The following is a 20543-nucleotide window of genomic DNA, read 5'->3' on the forward strand; positions in this document are numbered from 1 at the left end:
TGCTGACCTTTGATGATTCAGTTAAGCCATGAGCAGAAATTACTAGATTTTTTGTTTTTATTGGCAAAACGTTTTTCTCCTGCGTCCTATTCTTCCATTATCCAGAATGGCAGCACATTTCTACCTCAGCCTGAGGCCTATTATTTCAATTTTGGTATGAAGAGGTCTTTACATTAGCACAAAAAAGGACTTTTTTTGCTATTAAAAAACAAAACTAAAAAGCAAGCCCAGCCCAGGTGAGAAAAAGTAACGCAAAAGTAACGTAACGCATTACTTTTCTTAAAAAGTAACTAAGTAACTCAATTAGTTACTTTTTAAGGGAGTAACGCAATATTGTAATGCATTACTTTTCAAAGTAACTTTCCCCAACACTGATCCTGATGATGAGAATCTGTCTGTAGACAAGGGAAGTGTGCTTTCGGCATGATCCCTATAGTGAGGATTGAGTGGACAGCCCATCATTAGGTCACTGCACTCCCTACAAACCCCCCTCAGTGTCTGGAGGTCCTGCCTCAAGCAGTGGCATTATTTATTGATAGAATTTGTCTATCCTGGTGTGTCATATTGCTGTAAATTCATCTGGTTCACTCTTAGGGTGTGTTCACATTTTGTTAGATTAAAACGAACCCTGGTGCGATTGCTCTGTCTATGCGGTTCATTTGAATAAGGCCCTGTTTACTCCTGGTTTTAAGATGCGTTTTGGTCGATCGGATCACGAGTAGATGAGGGAGACACATTCCCGTTTACACCTGGTGTTTTAATCCGTCTCTTTTGTCCACTTTCAACCACTTCTGTCCTGATTTTGTCGAGGGGAGGGTCTATGGGCGGGTTAATATATGGGCTTTTTCAGATCTTTCCATCTAATGGATGTTATAAGCTCACGCAATTTACATATGAACACAACCGGAGACGACGGGAAAACACACACAGAGCATCAGCTTTAGTTTCTGCTCTGACAGACACAAGACCAGCCGAACGCTGTGAGTGTGTGTTAGACATCAGGAATGGAGAGAGAACATTGTGATTGTTACGTTTTCTGTCTTCAAAACAAACTTGGGTCTCCAGCCGACAAAGTTTAAATCCCGTCTGGCTAGCGCACATCCCATAATGTTCACGCATTAGGTCAGTAGGCGGAGAGAAGACAGTCTTTTGTGGCTGTTTGAACACATTCGACCACATGAGCGTCTACAGTATGAAAGCAATCCGGTCCAATGTGTTTTCCACTACCTCTGGAAGTGGTCAAGAGTGGACAAGCTCAAACCGCTTTAAACCCGTTTACACCTGTATTTAGTGTCATCCACTTGTGATCCGATCGACCAAAACGCATCTTAATACTAGGGCTGGGTGAAGATTTTTTTCACAAAAAAGTCCCTCCTACTTAAAATCCATCCAGGTTTATGAATTGATATGCAGATAAAATTCATTTTTCTTAACAACAGTAATGTGCAAAAAAATATAGGGACATTTTTAATATTCCTCTCTTATTAAATATAGCTTACCATTGTTCTTCTATAGTCTCGCACTGAACTGACCGACAGCTTCAGTGACTAGAGAGCTCTTGCGTGGTTTCTAGGTAATTTAGTCACAATTTGAAGAAAAGTTTTGTTTTTCATGAGACGTAGTGTCTTCCTACTTTTGTCCATATATTAGGGAGTGGAAATGGCTAATAAGTCAATAATTGCTCCTCTGCCGCCATCTCCTGTTTATAGTGGTAATTTCATGTCTTTTTAAAATAAAAGTGCTTGTTTGTCACGTGGTCTACACATTAAAAAAAAAACATTTGACCATTTGTTCCACAATTCCCCTTTACACTTTTAGTTTTACAAAAGCCATTTTGAGAGCCCAGAGGGGAGCATTGGCGGATGCTAAAGAGAACTGATTTTCATTCAAACAAGTTGACGTAAACTACACATTCGAGTTAATCGATAAAATCGATTTATCGCCCAGCCCTACTTAATACCAGAGTAAACAGGGCTTAAATGTGAACTCTGCCATCCGAACCCCAAAAAAGAGGACCGGAGAGCGCTGAAAAGATGGGTCTCACTCTGCTTTCAAACAAACCAAAAAAACCAACCATCTTTTTTTCACCAAAAAAACGAACCATCTTGCTCCAGGGTTCAAATGAACCTCACTAACAGAGCAATCACACCAGGGTTTAATCAAACCAAGTGTGAACACACACTAAATGTTTCCTTTTTGGTGCGAGCCAAGCGAACCGAACTACAAGTGTGAACACCATAGATATCCATAATAAAGGCTAGATGTCTCGTCCGCGCTGCTGGCCAATGGAGGTCGACGGCCATCTTGTCACAGCTCGCTCACTCCTAACATTGTGTTTTAATGGTGTATGTACTTTTTAAATAACCATAACTTGCTCAATTTTCGACCAATTTTCAAACTGTTTGGTTTGTTATAAACGTCAGAGATGTAGTTATGACACTGCATACTTATGAAAAATGATTCATAATTTGTTCAAGCATCCATAATTATAGCCATAATTATAATAACGTTTGTAAGAAACCAAACCATTTGTAAATCCGGCAAGATTTAAGTGAGATAAGAGTATTTGTGTTCATGCAGATCACTCGCCACAAGATGGCCGCCGGTGATGACGTTAGAGACTCCGCCGTAAGACATCTAGCCTTTATTATGGATATCTACGGTGAACACACACTTAATGTAGTTAACACAATGCATTTAAACTGATACAGTTGCACACAAGCCTCAGTACACATTCGCTTGACGTCCCAAAAAGTGAGAATTCATATTAGGTGCAATGCGTGCATCAGATTTTTCTTGTTTTTTTGACAGTGTTCAAGCCAACGCTGCGTAGTTGTGTCTCTTGTGACAGTCTGTTTCATCTCATTTGCTTCCGCACCTGGCGGAGAATAAAAGATGAAGGTTTTGTGAGTGTTTTTTTCAGTCCTGTTCGACTGTGTCCTTGTGATTCACGAGCGAGCTGGCCGGCTTTGGTGATTGAGGGAGATCGAGTTCCAATCAGCGTGGTTAATTACTATGTCCAACTGAGGTGAGAGGTGCGGCATTCGGCGAGGCATTTCTGCAGCCGGGAAATTACCTGTGTGCTCCGGGGATTCGCTATCTGTTAGAGACAGCTCGCCGACTCCCAATATCAGATTCGTATCATCTTATTTTCATTCATTTGCTGCTGGAAGGCTTTTCTGCTGCACATGGACTTCCCTGCCCTTCCCCCGTTGAGCTGTACCTTTGTGGGGTTTCCATCTGCATGTGTCTGTCCTTTCAGATCCATTAGGCCGTTTGTGAGCGTCTGTCGGGCTAGGCCCATTTCAGTATGTCGCTCTGATTGGCTGTTCAGTTCAGCGAACAAGGATAAAAGCTAAACTGATGACAGCGAGCAAAGAATCCTACCTGAGCCTTCCGATATTTTGTTTTGTGGCACATCCCTAAGTCCACAGGACCGTAGGGTTTCCCAATTGTCATTTTATGATTTATGCTTCACCAGTGCTAACTCCACTGTGGACTATTACCCAATTGCCCAAGTGGCAAAGTGTAGACTCGGAGGGGAAACACATGAGCTGAGGTTGCAATTTGGGACAGGGCCTAAATTGAGTCTCTTGTGCATTTCGCACGAAGAGCACTATTTTTGCACTATATATATATATAGTTTTTCGCATTTTTCATCAATATCGCACAGCCCTTATATATATATAATTAGGGCTGTGCGATATTGATGAAAAATGCGATATGCGATATCCTTGTTAAATAATGCGCTATTCGATATGCGATACAATATTTTGCTTTAAGTGTGTAAAATCTATTTCTTTCCACAGCTGATATCTTTCACTTAAAGCATAACCGACTGTGTTTACATGAATACTCATCAAGACAGACATTTTGACATAACTGTGTGTGTATTTGACAGTTCGAGCGTGTAACAAGACACAAAAAAAGAACGGCTTGTTCGGTGTGTGTGTCAGACAGCGCGAGACTGCAAGGATTTGTTTTTCGCAAGTTATTGCTTTTAATAACTCTTTTTAACGTCAAGAAAGTCACATAAGTAACAGTCATGTGCTCAGTCTATTCTCTGATATATGCATCAACCTAAAACATACACTTTTCACAATGTTGAAGTAGCCTATTAAAATCATTTAGATATTGCGTAGGCTTGCGATATGCATATTGCGATATGTACATTATATATATATATATATATATATATATATATATATATATATATATATATATATATATATATATATATATATATATATATATATATATATATATATATATATATATATATACATGCTATTGATATTATTTGGATGTCAAATCTAATATAGCTTGCATTATATACTTATTTACAAAAACTTGTAATACTAAAATTTCCAAATGGAAAAGGCTTTTTTTTCTTCTAGAGCTTAAATATCACATGAATGCAAAACCATCATGATAGTTCATAATAATGTCATCATTTACTTGGTCCAAACCCGTAGGACTTTATCATCCCAGGAACACAAAAGCAAATATTTTGCTGAATGCCCAAGCTGTGCATTTCCGTACAATAAAAGTGGACTTTAATTTTTTTAAAATAGTTGTCTATGTGCTGTATTCCAAGTCTTTAGAATAGATGAATTGCTTATTTTGTGTTCCACCTGAGGGACAATCACAAGGGATTCACTTTCGAGTGGGTAAAAAATGACAGAATTTTCATATTTGTGTGAACAAATGCACCTACCTAAGCATTGTTGAGCCCATGTACACTCTTTCATGGAAACGGTATTCCCTGGTGTCTGTGGCTCTTTCAGCAGATAATGCGCCGCCACAAAGCACAAATGCTTCAGGAATGAGTTTGAGGAGCACAAGTTTGAGGCGTTGACTTGGCCTCCGAATTCCCCAGATCTCAATCCAATCGAGCATCTGTGGGATGTGCTGAACAAACAAGTCCGATCCATGGAGGCCCCACCTCACAACTTCCAGGACTTAAAGGATCTGCTGCTAACATCTTGGTGCCAGATACCACAGCACACCTTCAGGGGTCTAGTGGAGTCCATGCCGGGTCAGGGCAGCTAAAAGAGGGACCAACACAGTGTTATGGCTGATCGCTGTATAAAGGAATTGTTTAATAATACTTAAAATAAAAAATAATTTGGGTGAAATATGGACAAACCCAACCATTGGGTTTAAGATGGTTTTTTTTTGGTTTTTTTTAAGTTAACCCAACGGCTTGGTTTGTCTATACTTGACCCACATTTGTGTTGGAAACCACAGCAGCAAAAGAAAGGTGTTTTCTTTTTGTTTCGCGGGTCTATCAGAGTCAAAATTAATTTGGCTAAATATCTCCTAATTCTGCTAAATACGGTAGCGGAGGGACCGAATTGGCTTACGCTTGTGCTCAGGATGGGCTTGGGAACGCTCCCTGGCAGGAGGAAGAAGGGTAGCTCGAGGTGTTTTGAGTTGCGAAAATTGTATCCTTTCGCCTCTGTTCTGCCAGCTGAGCGTGTGCCAAACTAATAAAGCCGGCACGGAGGCCTACCAATCATTTTGTTCAGCCGTTACACCTTGGACCCTTGTAGAGAGGGCAAAGCCACTATCAGAGCATCCAGACTGTGGCTGTCGTTGGCCAGGGGTCCTGAGTGGGAGAGCAGCCTTTGTTCCTAGTGGATGAAGTGGGCATCTGTGGAACACAAAAAGAGGAAGTGTGTGAGTGCTGAAGACAATACATGAGAGCGCGTTCTCTGGGCGTTCCTTTATTCTGCGCTGACAGTGACCTTTAAAAATGGCTCATCTTCCCACCCCACTATTATCAGTGTAGTCTATCCTTTCTAAGATTTGAGAAGAGCTCAGTTTTTAAATAGACCTCTACAGCCAAACAATAAAACATGACTCATTTAAATGGGTCAATAAACCCTAAAGGATACTTGATACAAGCCGACTCTGTACCAGAGAGCATGACTGGGTGAAATTTACTCGATGTGTAATACAAAGAATATATTTTCTTATTTTATTTCACATTGAGAAAATCAAGCCTATTTTTAGACAATTGAATACATTTTCTTCCAAATTCTCATTACGGTAATTCATCCGCACATAATTCAAGTTTATAATTTAATTATATTATTAATAGCGTTACATATTGTATAAATTATAGTAAAACAATACTGTAATACAATTATTTTTTTAATCAAAATCAGCATCATTTATTTATTTTATTTATTTTAAATCAACATAAATTAAAAGTAGTTACAGAAATATATATATATACATGTATTATTATTAATATATTTGCATTCAAATACAAAATTAGAATACAAAAAATAACAATCTTTACAATTTTATTTAAATTATTTTAAAACATAAATAAACATAAACAATATATATTATTTATAGCATTACATATTATATAAATTATAGTATTAAAAATGATCAAAATCAGCATAATTTATTCATTTTAAATCAGCATAATTTAAAAGCAGTACAAGAAATGTGAACATATGAATGTATTATTTTTTATATTTTTTTTAAATAATACAGAAATAACAATCTTAATAATTTTATTTATGTAAAAAAATGTTTTATAAGTATTTTAAAAATAAATAAATATATACTATTTATAGAGTTGCATGTTATATACTGTAATAAAATTATTTTTTTAAATCAGAATCAGCATAAATCAAAAGCAGTACAAGAAATGTGACCACGAAATATACATGTATCATTTTTAATATATTTTTAAATAATACAGAAATAACATTCTTTAAAATTTTATTTAATTTATGTAAAAAAATAATTTAAAATAAATAAATAAATAATATCAATTAATTATAGCATTACATATTATATAAATTTTTGTAAAACAATACTGCAATATATATTTTTTTTATCAAAATCAGCATTATTTATTTTAAATCAGCATTAATCAAAAGCAATACAAGAAATGTGACCATGATATATACATGTATTATTTTGTATATATTTATTCTAAATAATACAGAAATAACAATCTTTAAAATTATATTTCATCTATGTAAAAAAAAAAATTATTTAAAAAAGTAATTAAAAATTAAATAAATAATATATATTATTTATAGCATACATTTTATATAAATGATAGTAAAAACAATACTGCAATTTATTTTTATATCAAAATCAGCATTATTTATTTATTTTAAATCAGCATAAATCAAAAGCAATACAAAAAATATGACCAAATGATACATGTATTATTTTTAATATATTTTTTAAATAATACAAATGTTTTATTTAATTAAAAAAAAAAAAATATATATATATATATATATATATATATATATATATATATTATTATAAATAAATAAATAATATATTTTTGCATTAATTGATCTGTGAAAGTCTTTGAATATAGACTTAAATTATAATTTTCTTCCATTGATTTTTGGGGTGAAATGTGATCTAGGTGAACTGGTTTCATGAAATTCCTCGATTTGCCACTAAAGGACAAAGAATATCTTAAGATGGTAAATTTTTCAGCATTTCATTCTGAGGTGCCCTTAAGGAACAGTGCTAAACCAGTTTCATCTTCCTGAGTGTTATATGAGAATGAGCCTCAGATTCAGCTTTCAGCATGTGATCATAAAGCAGACACGGAGAGAACGGTTTATTAGACTGGTTTAATATGTGAGATCTCCACAGGGAAGTCCAAACCAAAGTTACTCATCCTTGAGTCCGTTCTCTGACTCTCAGAGCTGATCTCTTCTGCGTTCTGCAGTGACAGATGGGAAGAGATGATGCTGGAAGATGAAGGCAAGCCTGCGGAGAAGCAGACAAACTGGAGGTGGACAGACATGAAAGGAAAGCCATTGCAGTCGGACTAATGAGCCTGAAAGGGAATGACAAAGAACCGAGAGAGAGAGTCTGGGAAGCTGCTTGATATGTTGGAAATAATATCTACCTGCATGTGGCTGGCTGCTTTCCAGAGTGCAAACGCTTTTTGCTCCAAGTATATTTATTCAGTTGAAGGTCAAAGAGCTCAGAAGCCCCTTCCACTCAATAATGCATTTCCCCCATTGTGGACAAACTAGAAACAGAAATTCTGGCGAAAGGCGTCCTCCAATGTAATTTCCAGATGTGATCCCGTTGATTAATAATGAAACCGATATTTTAACTTATTACTCTTCTTCCCGTGTGGTGTAATACAATTACCTGTTTTAGTTTAGTCTCAAAGGCTGCTTTGTATTAATTTAATGCGAGCTCTTTTATTCTGGGGTTTTGTTTTGATTATATGGAGTTCCCATAATGCTTTCTGGAAACGACCCGAGCCTCATTAAGAGGTGATCTGGAGGGAAAGATCACCTCTTTCTGCTTTCTGTGGAGAATGGAGGTTGTGTACTGTACAGGACCTGATTGGCACAGCTCAGTCTTTGTGTGAGAGCCAGTGGAGACCATGTGGCTTCCTGTTGGGAAGAAACCAGATAAAGGGGGTGTGTGTTTTGGAAGAACTTCTCTACTGTATGTCCCTAACTAAGAGCACACTTCTCATAAAATAACATAAGGATATTAATAAGATACAGTGCCCCCCTCCACTAATATTGGCACCCTTGGTAAATATGAGCAAATGCGGCTGTGAAAATGAATCTGCTTTGTTATCCTTTTGGTCTTTCATTCAAAAAAATTCTAACCTTTCATTGAAGTAAAACTCGCATGAAATAAATGCTTGGTAGCCACAAATATTGGCAGTATATTCCCATTCATATTTATGTTTTTTTTTTAGCACACCAGGATGTCTAGAAACATTGTCCAGCCATGACTTCCTGTTCCACAGGAGTATAAATGTGACCCTGGACCTCAAAACCAGTCATAAGGGTCAAATTGTTGACATTGAGATTTACACTTCTTCTAAAAGCTGAATAAATAAGGTTTGCTAGGACAATATAAGGCCGAGATGCAACTATTTCTTGAATCTGAGGGTGCAAAAAAGTCTAAATATTGACAAAATCTCCTTTAAAGTTGTCCAGATGAAGTCCTTAGCAATGCATATTACTACTAATAATACATGTTTGATATATTTACGGTAGGAAATTTACAAAATATCTTCATGGAACGTGATCTTAATATCCTAATGATTTTTGGCATTAAAAGAAAAATTGATAATTTTGACCCATGCAATGTATTGTTGGCTGTAGCCACAAATATACCCGTGAGACGCAGGACTGGTTTTATTTCTCCAGGGTCACAAATATGAGGGGAAATGAGGCCAAATTCCCTTAATCATCATCACAATGAGTAAAACCAAAGATATTTGGCTGTAAGAAAATAGATAAAGCATTGAAAATTCCCCTTATAATTGAGAAGCTCCAACTAAAGATGTTACGAATTTGCCGGTAAGAGGATGTGTGTCTATATCATCCTAATGCACGGCGAGGAGTTTGAGTGGATAAAGACTCTCCAAGGATCACAGATGGAGAATTGCAGAGATCAGTTGAGTCTTGGGGTCAGAAAGCCTAGAAATATTTTTATCAAACAGCACCTGCATCACCACATGTTGTTTGGGAGGGTTTCAAGATAAATCCTCCTCGCTCAACCAAAAACAAAGCGACGTATCATCCAGCATATTCATACACGGCTGGAACTTCAGACCAGACCTGGTTCTGTGGTCAGAGGAAATTTAAAAAAGAGCTTTTTGTTAACAAACCCACCAGATGGCTTTGGTGCAAACGGGGATAAAAAGTACCCCATGCCCCAGAGCCAATTTTTTTGCTGGAGGTCCTGACCATCTTGTTCAGATACATGGTATGACGGATTCTAGCAAATGCCAACAGTTAAAAATCTTCTAGAAATCTTATAATGGGCCGTGGTTGGATCTTCCATCAGGACAACGATCCACAACAAACATCAAAATCAACACACAAATGTTAGACTGTGTAAACCCAGCCCGATTTTCCTGCGATTTGATTTCGCCTTGCGGCTCAGGCTGGAAACCTGTACATATTTCTATCCTGCTTCTGTTACAAATTCACAGGGACCAATCACAAACCGGCTTATCCACCTGGCGCGCTATTGGCTGGTTTAACACAATGACTGATAGAGAAGCACCGGATCGCTGGTCTGATTGGTTGAAGGACTATCCAATTACGTACAGAGTCATTTGAACTATGCCCGTTGATCACGCCTCTTGTGCAGTAGAAAATACAGAGCAGACTCCCCAGACTAATGTTCAATCTTAAAAGACTGAGCTTGGTCTGGTGATAGCCAGACAACACAAATGTGTCACTGAGAACAAAATGACGCTTCTGCCATGGCCGTCCCAGTTCCCTGAACCCTATAGAAAATGAGTGGTGAACTGAAGAGAAGAAGCACCAACATGGATCTGGGAATCTGAAGGATCTGGAGAGATTCTGTATGGTGGAATGGTCTCTGATCTCCAAACTCGGAGCTGTTATCTTGGGACAGGGACGTTGCAATAATTGGGTGCCAATAATTGTGGCCATTTATTTCATAATGTGAGTTTCCCCCCCACTTTAAATTCATTATATCAATGAGAGGTTAGAATTATTTTTGAATGAAAGATCAAAAGGATAAACAATGCATCTTTATTTTGACAGCTGTCTTTGCTCATATTTACCAAGGGTGCCAATATTAGTGGAGGGCACTGTATCTTTAATGTTAGCATTCCTGACCTGAGATCTCTATTAAAAATGATTTATAGTTGCAGTTATTCTTGCTGATTATGAAGAGCTTTCTATATCTCATCTGTCCTCAACAGTCAGACACTTCATAGAGGCGAAAGTCTTTGAATGAGGCACAAGACAAACCTTTTTTTCTTCCATATCTGCCTGCCTTCAGAAATGTCTTCTGACTGGAGCTGTAGATCTGAAGTGCTCTTTGGCTGTGGAATAAAATGGATTTCACAGGACCAGGCACCGGGATAACGGCTCATACTTATCAAACAGACAACCTCATTTTCTCTTGGTTCCCTGCACTGTGGACTGCAGAACACATTTTGAAGTCCATGTCTGCTCCGTGAAAAGTAGAATAGATGGGACTGTCTGTAATATGCTCCCAAAGATCACACTATTTAGCCACTAACAAAAACATGTGATGGTACAACTATGTGTTTCGGACAATAAATGGTATTCTTTTGTGCATGTGCATTAACTGGCATATCCAAACTTTGGATTTAAATCCATTTAGCATATTTCTTCTTAGCACAAGGCTAAAATGTTATTTATTGTGCCATATACTGGGCTTGACAAGTTCAAACTCATTGAGGTGGTTAGTGGGTAACCATTTTAGAAATATCCCAGCAGGGATGGTCAAGGTTGTTCTGTCCCTTTTTTCATTATTCATCATTAATATGACAATATTCCTGTGGAAATCCAATATTCTTCCGACCTGCTTAGTATTTAAAATGATTCGCAGCCGGAAAGTCCTCGTATCTAATCTGAATTTCAAGTGACTCTAAAGAGATTGTGTAATTGGTCTTTGCTGCACTGTGTTTTGAGGCCATTAAATGATAAATGCGGCGCTGACTTTTAAATCTTGAGCATAAATATTTGCAAACTGAATAAGACTCATTACAAGTGCCACTGATATTTGCATGTTTGTGCAAATTCCTTGTAATATCCAATCCAATAAACTATACATAGAGATGCACCAATATAGACATTGTTGAGCGATACAGATATTTAATTCATGGCTGATATATGTCACTTTAAGTGAAATAATGCACTCTAGTGAAATTAAAACATTATGTACAGATGAAAGAAAATCATATCTGATTAATAACCTTGAAGGGAAAGAAAAATTGGAATTGTCGTAATTAAAAAAAATACGAATAATTGTACATCCCTAGACCTATCAACCACTGAGTAGCCCAGGCAATTTATTAATATTCAACCTTAAATTCGACAATTACAAATCCAGACTAGACTGGTTTATTCAGTTTAACCACTAAGTATTCGTATAATCATATAGCCTGAGGTAGCAGCACAATTCTTGAAGTAGTTGTCCCTGATATGGCTCATAGATGTGTAGCAGAGCTTTAAAAGGTTAATGTACTATGAAAATTGTTGCAAAGTGAAGAACATGAGTGTGGTGTCAGTCTCAGCTCTACTGTGGGACTCTGGGATGCAGTTTCTGAGCAGCAGCAGATGGTCATGAGTTGCAGCTGATGGTGAAGTGGTAGCTGGAGGAGCCGTATTGCACACCTCCTCTGTGCATGATCCAAACAGCCGCTAACATGCTAATGATTAAGTATGCTGATCTTCTGATGCTCTGTTATGGGGTGTAATCCCCGTCTCACCAGTGGAGTACAGGCCTCTCCATCTGTGAGATCTCCCTTCCTTACTGAATGGTCACCTACTGCTCTTATTAGAAAGTACTATGGCTTTAACATGGTAGTTTTGGATGCCACTTTGATTTCTTTCCCTTGGTGCACACCAGAAACCTTCTACAGTTCTGATATCATTAACAGTGGGACACATTGTGCCTGAAATTATGTAAATGTTTAAATTAAACATCTCACTCAAGTTTTTATGATGGTAATATAAACTGACAAAACTAGTGGACATGTAGACACCACAGTTTATTGGTGGTGTCTGTTTTAAACACTATGAATTATTTGCTGAAAGCTATATAACAGTTACCTCTGGACTACGGAGTGTTTGTGACCAGAAAGTGCATCTATCTTACAGGAATGAATCTAATCCAGATGTGTTTATGCTGGAACCACCGTTGCCTCACATCAGTCTTAAGGAAACTATTCGAGGAAAGCTTAACATTTGCCAGAGTGCAATTATCTAGTATAGCAGGAGAACAGTTCAGCCAACGAAAGCAGATGTTGTAAAGCTCTCCGTGGCGTTTCTATAGAAGTCCAAATGCGAGTCAGCACATAGACATAAGTGCCTGGTTCCAGGAGGCCTTTCTAAGTGGGCAGAGGGTTGACCACAATTACTACCCACAGACCCTGAAACTGACCAACACCCCCAAACTCCATTACAGGACCGTGTGCTGTAGGAAATAGGCCTTCATTTTGTGAATGGGCCATAGAATAGGCCCTAAGAATCCCCAGTACTAAAGTGGGCGATAGTTACTTCCAAATGTCTGTGCCTTTGAACAAGATGTTATTATTATTCAAGTAGGAAGCTAAAAACTTCAACAGTTCAGCTAAATTCATCTTCATAGGACGAATTTCAAACAGCATTTTTGTGCCCTAAAAGGCACTACGGGAAGGGTACTTTGCACGAAAGTGAGCAACTTAACTCCTTCCCAAAGTGCCCTCCCTCAAGGTAGTTAGTTAAGGGTTCATACAATGGCCAAGTGTTTTCCAAATAGCCACATATTAGGGGCTTTCGCACCGGGTAGTTATAGGATCTAGCCACCAGGGCGGTTCCTGAGAAGTAAATGTTCCTCTATGGTAATTGTCCTGTCTTATACATTATTAGATAGTATATGAAAAAGTATTAGGCTGCATTAATCGCGTACTATGTGAGTAGGTACTACATTTGAATTTTAACAAACTTCTCGACCGTTAAAAAAAGTACGTTCTGTATAGTATGAATGAATGTAGTATGAATGTAATCCGGACGTACTACATCCGCCATGTTGTCATGATCATGTGACCTACCAGCGTCAGTTGCGTCCCTTCACCTCCATTCATAAATCGTCTCCCGTGACCTCATGGGATAGTAAAGTGTCCATTGTGTGCGCACTTTAGAATCTAGCCGGAAGTAGTAGGTCATCCGGGTACTTTTCGCTGACTGTTTTTTGAATACTATGAATTCGGACATACTACTCTGTTGGCATACTGTTTTTCGCATACTATATAGTAGAGAAGTATTCGATTTCGATTAGCGTTTGCATGTGGTCGATGCCCAATGTCGCTAGCTTAGCAGAAATACATAATCATGTTTCGCTTGGTCCCCTTGGAAGTCGCGTTGAATTTTCTCCTTAGAGTAAAGGTTGAGAAGTCCATCTATCACTGTTTTCCATGTTTATAGAGTTAGTTCTTGGAGTCAATATTTAGGCTATACACTGTGTGTGTTTTATTGCAGGTTCTGGTATTTCGAGTGCGTGTGGGCCAATCAGCGCACACTTACGTCATTGGTAGTTCCTATTGTGCTGGGTTACTCTGAAGTAGGAGCTAATTAAGTTCTCCAACAAGGCGTTCCTAAAACTAAAATCATTCCTAGTTCCTGCGGTGAAAACACAGCAAAAAGCGGGTACTTCCACTATTAGTATGAAAAGGTTTTTCCGGTGCGAAAGCCAAATTTCCCTGCTCCTTCCAAAGCCTCCACTTCAAGGGCTTGAGTAGGGCATAGAGATGCTCACTTCCAGCCGCAATTTGACTTTACCATATGCTAATGGCCCTCTTGTGGCAATGCCGACAATGCAACGTAGTTGAAGAATTGTGTTATGACACATTTTGTAATGCGTCAAGAGTGCCTCCACATCAGGGCTGCCAACCATGTTCCTGGAGGACTACCTTCCAGCTGACCTCAGTTCCAACACATCTGCCTATAATATTCAAGTAGCCGAGGTTGGTTTCAAATCAAGCTGGAAAGCAACAAAGTGGATTTGGATGGTACAGCTGGACCCACCTCTCTAAAGTTCTCATTGGGCAATGGATGCATAACTCAAAGCGAACTGTAGTAACTCTTAAAACTCTCAACTTTTGTTCGTAGTTCTGGAGTGTTACTTTCCCCAGTGGAATTGATAATTTTGCAGGATTATTGGAATAGCGTGTCTTCCCTGAAAGTGCCTTGACATCGATGTGCATATTCACATTCCCAACGCAAGTTGTAGAATATAAAGTAAATTTTTCTTTATCAAATACTGTGCATAGTCTGGTAGTATGTGATTCCAACACGGCTTCAAGAGGGGATGTAGGGCGCCCCCATTAGCACTGATCCCAGACATTAACCCTCCAGTTAAAATGGCAGAATGATGACTTTTGGTTCTTGTGCTTGCCCAAGACATGCCAGCTCTTTGTAGACTTGCCATAAACCAGCCTCAACTGCTTCCAGCTATATTTAACATTCAACTCATCACTTGGTGCAGTATTTAAAAAAAAAAACTTAAAAAGCTCATTATTCATTTCCCATCCAAGAAGTAAAGATGATTTAAGTTATTTATCCACACAAAGTCCTGATGACTCTCGGGGGCAAGATTTGAATAATTTATGAGGACAAATGCAAAGAAATTGTGCTTAGTTTGTGCTTAGTTCCAACCCCCATTTGCTTTTCGAGCGAGCAACATAAGATATTCAAATGTCTCTCGATGTCCAAGGGCTCTGTTGTTATTTTACGTTTATAATTAAAATGATTTATAATGCATTCGCTCATTGCTATCCTCGCTTTACCTCGTCCTTTCTGGACACTAGTAATAAAGTTTTGACATTTGAATGGATGTCTTTAGCTCCCAAATGCAAGAGTAAAAGAAACTGAGATGAACAAATGTGGAAATATATTAAATATTTGGAATAAAAAGCTACGGCTCATCCACGCAAATGTAATTTTATTAAGCAGTGATGCAAATACCTTCTGTTATTAAATTCCTAACCTCTAAATCCAAGGTTCAAACTCATTTCAGTTCATCATATTGTGTGATGATGAGAACTCCAGTGCTGATTTTATCCTCTTCCTCCGTAGGATCAGCGGTGAGGAACTTCAGCCCATTCCAGTTCTCCACAGAGCCGTCAGAAACGCTGGCGGTTCGGGGAGTGCCAGCGCTTCTCAACTGCTCAGTCCACAGCGAGTCTCCTGCCAAGATCGAATGGAAGAAAGACGGCTCTTTCCTCAGCCTGGCCTCAGATGATCGCAGGCAGATCCTGGCCGACGGTTCTCTGCTCATCAGCTCAGTGGTGCACTCGAAACACAATAAACCCGATGAAGGGGTTTACCAGTGCGTGGCCACTATAGACAACCTGGGCACCATCGTTAGCCGTACAGCTAAACTCAATGTAGCAGGTAAGACGTGTGGTTTGATACACAGCACTCTCACAAACTGCGGAATATATGCACCATATATTGACTTGTGTTGGGCAATGCTTCTCAACTGGTTTCGAACAATGTTGTTATAAACGCAAGGGCGGAATGACAGCGAAAGAGTCTGTCCTGTCTTCATCCTTCAGCGTTATTGCCTGCGGTGGAGTTCAATAAGTCAGTCAGGGCGTCTGCTGATGCAGCACCAATGTTGTAAATGTCTGAGAGCAGGTACGTTTGGCAGCACTTTGAGTTGAAATGAAAGTGACCTTGTTTCATTTGCAGGAGGCAAACTGCAGGGATTATGAGGTGTTTGAGTTGGGTCTTACCCTGAAATTCAATTTGCTGTTGGAGGGGGGAAAAAGGAATGCAATTAAGTAACATCAATCCGTTACAGTCTTGCAGAGTTGACTGTGTAACCTCGCTGAAATCTCTCTGAAGGAGTTCTCTGAAAAGTCAGAGACCAATGCTTATTTGAAGCAGTCTTTCCCACGTGGAAGTCTGTTTTGAGTGAACAAGCTCATTATTTCTCAAAAGCTGACATGGAGTTGCGAGCAGGAGATTTTCATTGGGCTTTTTAGTGAGGTATTCTCAGCTGTGCAACAGATTGGCCCAAAGCGTGTGGTTTACTGACAGTCTGCACTGCTTAAAGGGTGTTTCAACAGAAATCCCACGACTGTTTTTTGAGATTTTCCATAGAGATGGAAAATCACAACTTTCTTTAATATCGCAAATGTTTCTCCTAGAGAGCAATGGGAGTGTTCCTTAAAGAGACAATCGTGATCTTGCATACGTCTACTCTAAGGCAAGGGTATTCAACCTTTTGAGGACAAGGATCCTTTTGATGGGTAGAGACATTGAGCATTGTTCAGTATTTCAATATTTACATACTTTATGATACTTGCATTGCAAAGCGATTAAACAGTAATGTATAGAGTAATATACTTTTATATTTTATGTTGGGGGGCCAGTGGACCATTAAGCTGAATAGCTTCTTAACTTTAGCTTTGGTTGAATGAATGCATTTTTGCAACCCAAATTGGGTTATTTTCAACTCAAGGGCTGGGTAAATATAGGACAGAGCACATGTTGGGCCATTTTAACTCAGCAAATTGGTTTGTTTATTTAACCCAGCATAATGAGTTGGTTACTTTTTACTATAATACTATCTTAAATCTCTCTTTATCTCACAACCGCATGGACATGATTGTTCTCTCTTGTGCATCCTATTTTACATTTCTCTACAAGAAACAGTTTCCTGGTTCTAGACCAGCAAGTCGAACAGAATTGTCGTACTCAAGTTTACACACATACATAAACAACACATAAACTACCCAAGCACTGGGTTAATACTTCTGACTCAGGATCTGGGTAACACATAAACTACCCAAACACTGGGTTGTTACATCTGACCCAGGATCTGGGTAACTTTTAAACTACCCAAACACTGGGTTGTTATGTCTGACCCAGGATCTGGGTAACTTTTAAACTACCCAAACCCTGGGTTGTTACGTCTGACCCAGGATCTGGGTAACTTTTAAACTACCCAAACACTGGGTTGTTACGTCTGACCCAGGATCTCGGTAACAAATAAACTACCCAAACACTGGGTTATGTCTGACCCAGGATCTCGATAACACAAAAACTACCCAAACACTGGGTTGTTACTTCTGACCCAGGATCTGGGTAACACAAAAACTACCCAAACACTGGGTTGTTACTTCTGACCCAGGATCTGGGTAACACAAAAACTACCCAAACACTGGGTTGTTACTTCTGACCCAGGATCTAGATAACACAAAAACTACCCAAACACTGGGTTATGTCTGACCCTGGAGCTGGGTTACATAAAAACTACCCAAACACTGGGTTGTTACGTCTGACCCAGGATCTGAGTAACACAAAAACTACCCAAACACTGGGTTGTCATGTCTGACCCAGGATCAGGGTAACGCAAAAACTACTCAAACACTGGGTTGTTATGTCTGACCCAGGATCTGAGGAACGCAAAAACTACCCAAACACTGGGTTGTCATGTCTGACTCAGGATCGGGGTAACAACAACTACCCAAACACTGGGTTGTTACGTCTGACCCAGGAGCTGGGTTACACAAAAACTACCCAAACACTTGGTTGTTACATCTGACCCAGGAGCTGGGTTACACAAAAACTATCCCAAAAATAACCCAAAAGGCTCAACCCAGGATTTTGGGGAGAAAAAATAACCCAAGATTTTTTAGAGTGTAGTGAATGGCCAATTAATTCAAGACAAAGTAATCTGAGCTATGCTGTCCACATTCATTGTATAACTCTGTACGCTTACTGTGTTTAAACTTAGAACAAATTGAATCATTAAATTTTTCAATAAGCACCTAACTCGTATTGCACATCTGTAACTAGATTTATTTAGCATATGTTATATTAGGATGAGTTTCTATTTTTTCTAACTGGATGAATTTTAAGAGAAATATCTGTGACTAAGTTGATATTTAAATAACAAATAACAGAGTTCCATTAAGCCTTTCAAGCTTGAGAGAGAAAAACTGGGCCATTAAATTTGTGTGTGCTGGTTTGCTAACTGTGTGGCCCTTGACCCTTGGTGTCTGGGAGTCAAAGAGAGGAATACCATCAATAAATCACAGACAGCAGTACCATCATCTTCCACAATACGTGCATGCACTGGCAATGGATGTCTATGGAGAAACTGTTGGATGCTTGCATTGGATGCATTTTTGGTTGGTTTGTACAAAATGCTTTTTTTGGTACCCTAAAACAGGGGTTTTAACCCTAAAATGCATGACTGTTTTGCCAAACATTCTTACATTTTCGAGTCTTTAGCGACCCGGATTTATATCTAACATGGATAGATCTATACCTGTCGCGATAATATATAAAACTCCTGATATTAGAGCAACAATTACAGAAGAATAAAATAAAACATATTTTGTTACCTTTTGGAGCTTGGACGGGTTCAGTTTGAGCAGATGTTTTATACCATCATCATCACTGTCCTCACAGAGCTCATTTCCTAGTACATTCAGCATTTCCTTCATATTCGCGATCTCACGCATATCCTTAAAACTCATTTTCAACGTCTTCAGAATCAATATTTTCATCGCTGACAGCTTCCTTCACCAGATCCATCATCAAGTGACAGTGACACTAATATTTGATTGTATATATAAAAGTTTTGCAGATTATATATTTATTATTGTTTTGTTTTCTGCCTGCGGTGACTATGAGTGAAACGTCACTTCATCATTGTGTATCAGACATTGCCACCATGTGGAATAAAGGTGAATTGCACTCATTTCGTCATTATAGATTTATTTATTATTGTGCAGATAAAAAATGCGTACAATCTTACACACCTCGGGTCGTTAGCGACCCTATACAATTTTGACAAAAAACTAGTGGAAAAACAGGTATACAATTATAATACAATTTTTTTTCTTGTTATATTGTTTAAAATGGATTGATTGAGGAATACTAAGAAGGTTGATGTCTAACTTTAAACAATGAATGATGTCTCGGGTCGCTAAAGACCAGAGGTATGCATATAAGGGTTAAATGTGACCTGGCGCACCCACTGCACATTTTGTATGTCTCCCACATCTAACACACCTGATTCAACTCATCTGCTCCAGGACAGGTTTGAAAACCCCTGCCCTAAAAAAGCAGATTCATTTCAATCACTAGCACAAACAATGTCTGTGTTGTTTTGTTCTGTTTTCAGGTAAGCCAAATGAAAGTCGCCTCGTTTCGTTCTCTTTGAAACAGTGACCCGTCTGCTGTGGCTGACAGGCGTGTAATAAAAAGGTTAATTGTTGCATCTTTGCTGTGGGCTATTACAATGCCATTGCGCTGGGAACAGCTCTGCTGCCGCCACAACCTGCGAGACGTCAGTGCGACAGGCACTCACACAAATGCGAGAGTAATCAACATGACGGATGGAAGAAAGCCGTGTCCGTTCTTCCATCGTCGTGTTTTCTTTCACTTTCCTCTTCTTTTTCTGCTTAACCACACATGCAAACAAATGCCCTTTTTGTGGCACTCAGACAGCGGCCATCACGTACGCATTCATTCAGAATGGGATTAGCCGCAGCCGTGGCTATTTGTATTCGTGGAGCGGTGGTTCGAGATGGCAGGGTAGAGAGCAAGACGTGGGTAATGGGAATTGTCTAGCTCGTGCCGCCTCACAGCACGCTCCACGCTTTGAACCCGAGTCCTCAAGGCGGGCTGGAGGCAGAGTCATGCAAGCTGCGAAGGAGAACACCTGAAATGAAAGACCTTGTTTGCATGCTCCAACTCTGCAATCATTTTCTGCATTTCTTTCAGTCTCTAAAAATGAGACAAACCGTTGCTGAATCACCTTTGGTGGGTAGATGTTCCTGGATTACCTTTCTTGTTGGTCCTTGATAAGGGCAAGGAGGTCTGTAGTACTTAGAGAAAGCTATCTATTAGCATTTCAATGCCAGTTGCTTGGCCGGCACATGACCCCTCTGAAACATGCTAAAAACGGACATCTTTGCTTGTGATCATGCTGGTTCTCCCTGATATCATTGTTCGAGAGAGATTGAAACTGGATATGCATTAACTACCGGT

The 20543-nt window shown here is 38.9% G+C and overlaps 1 protein-coding gene across 14 annotated transcripts in view; it reads left to right on the forward strand.

Moving 5' to 3' along the window:
- Positions 1-20543, forward strand: part of neo1a (neogenin 1a) — a 254030-nt gene that overhangs the window by 75892 nt on the left and 157595 nt on the right. For all 14 annotated transcript variants that reach the window (XM_079806547.1, XM_079806548.1, XM_079806553.1 and 11 more), the window contains exon 2: positions 15606-15923. In XM_079806547.1, the coding sequence (XP_079662673.1) occupies positions 15606-15923 (318 nt within the window). The remainder of the gene's footprint in view (positions 1-15605; positions 15924-20543) is intronic.

This window comes from Gobio gobio, assembly GCF_949357685.1.
Source record: "Gobio gobio genome assembly, chromosome: 2".
Classification (NCBI taxonomy): Eukaryota; Metazoa; Chordata; class Actinopteri; order Cypriniformes; family Gobionidae; genus Gobio; species Gobio gobio.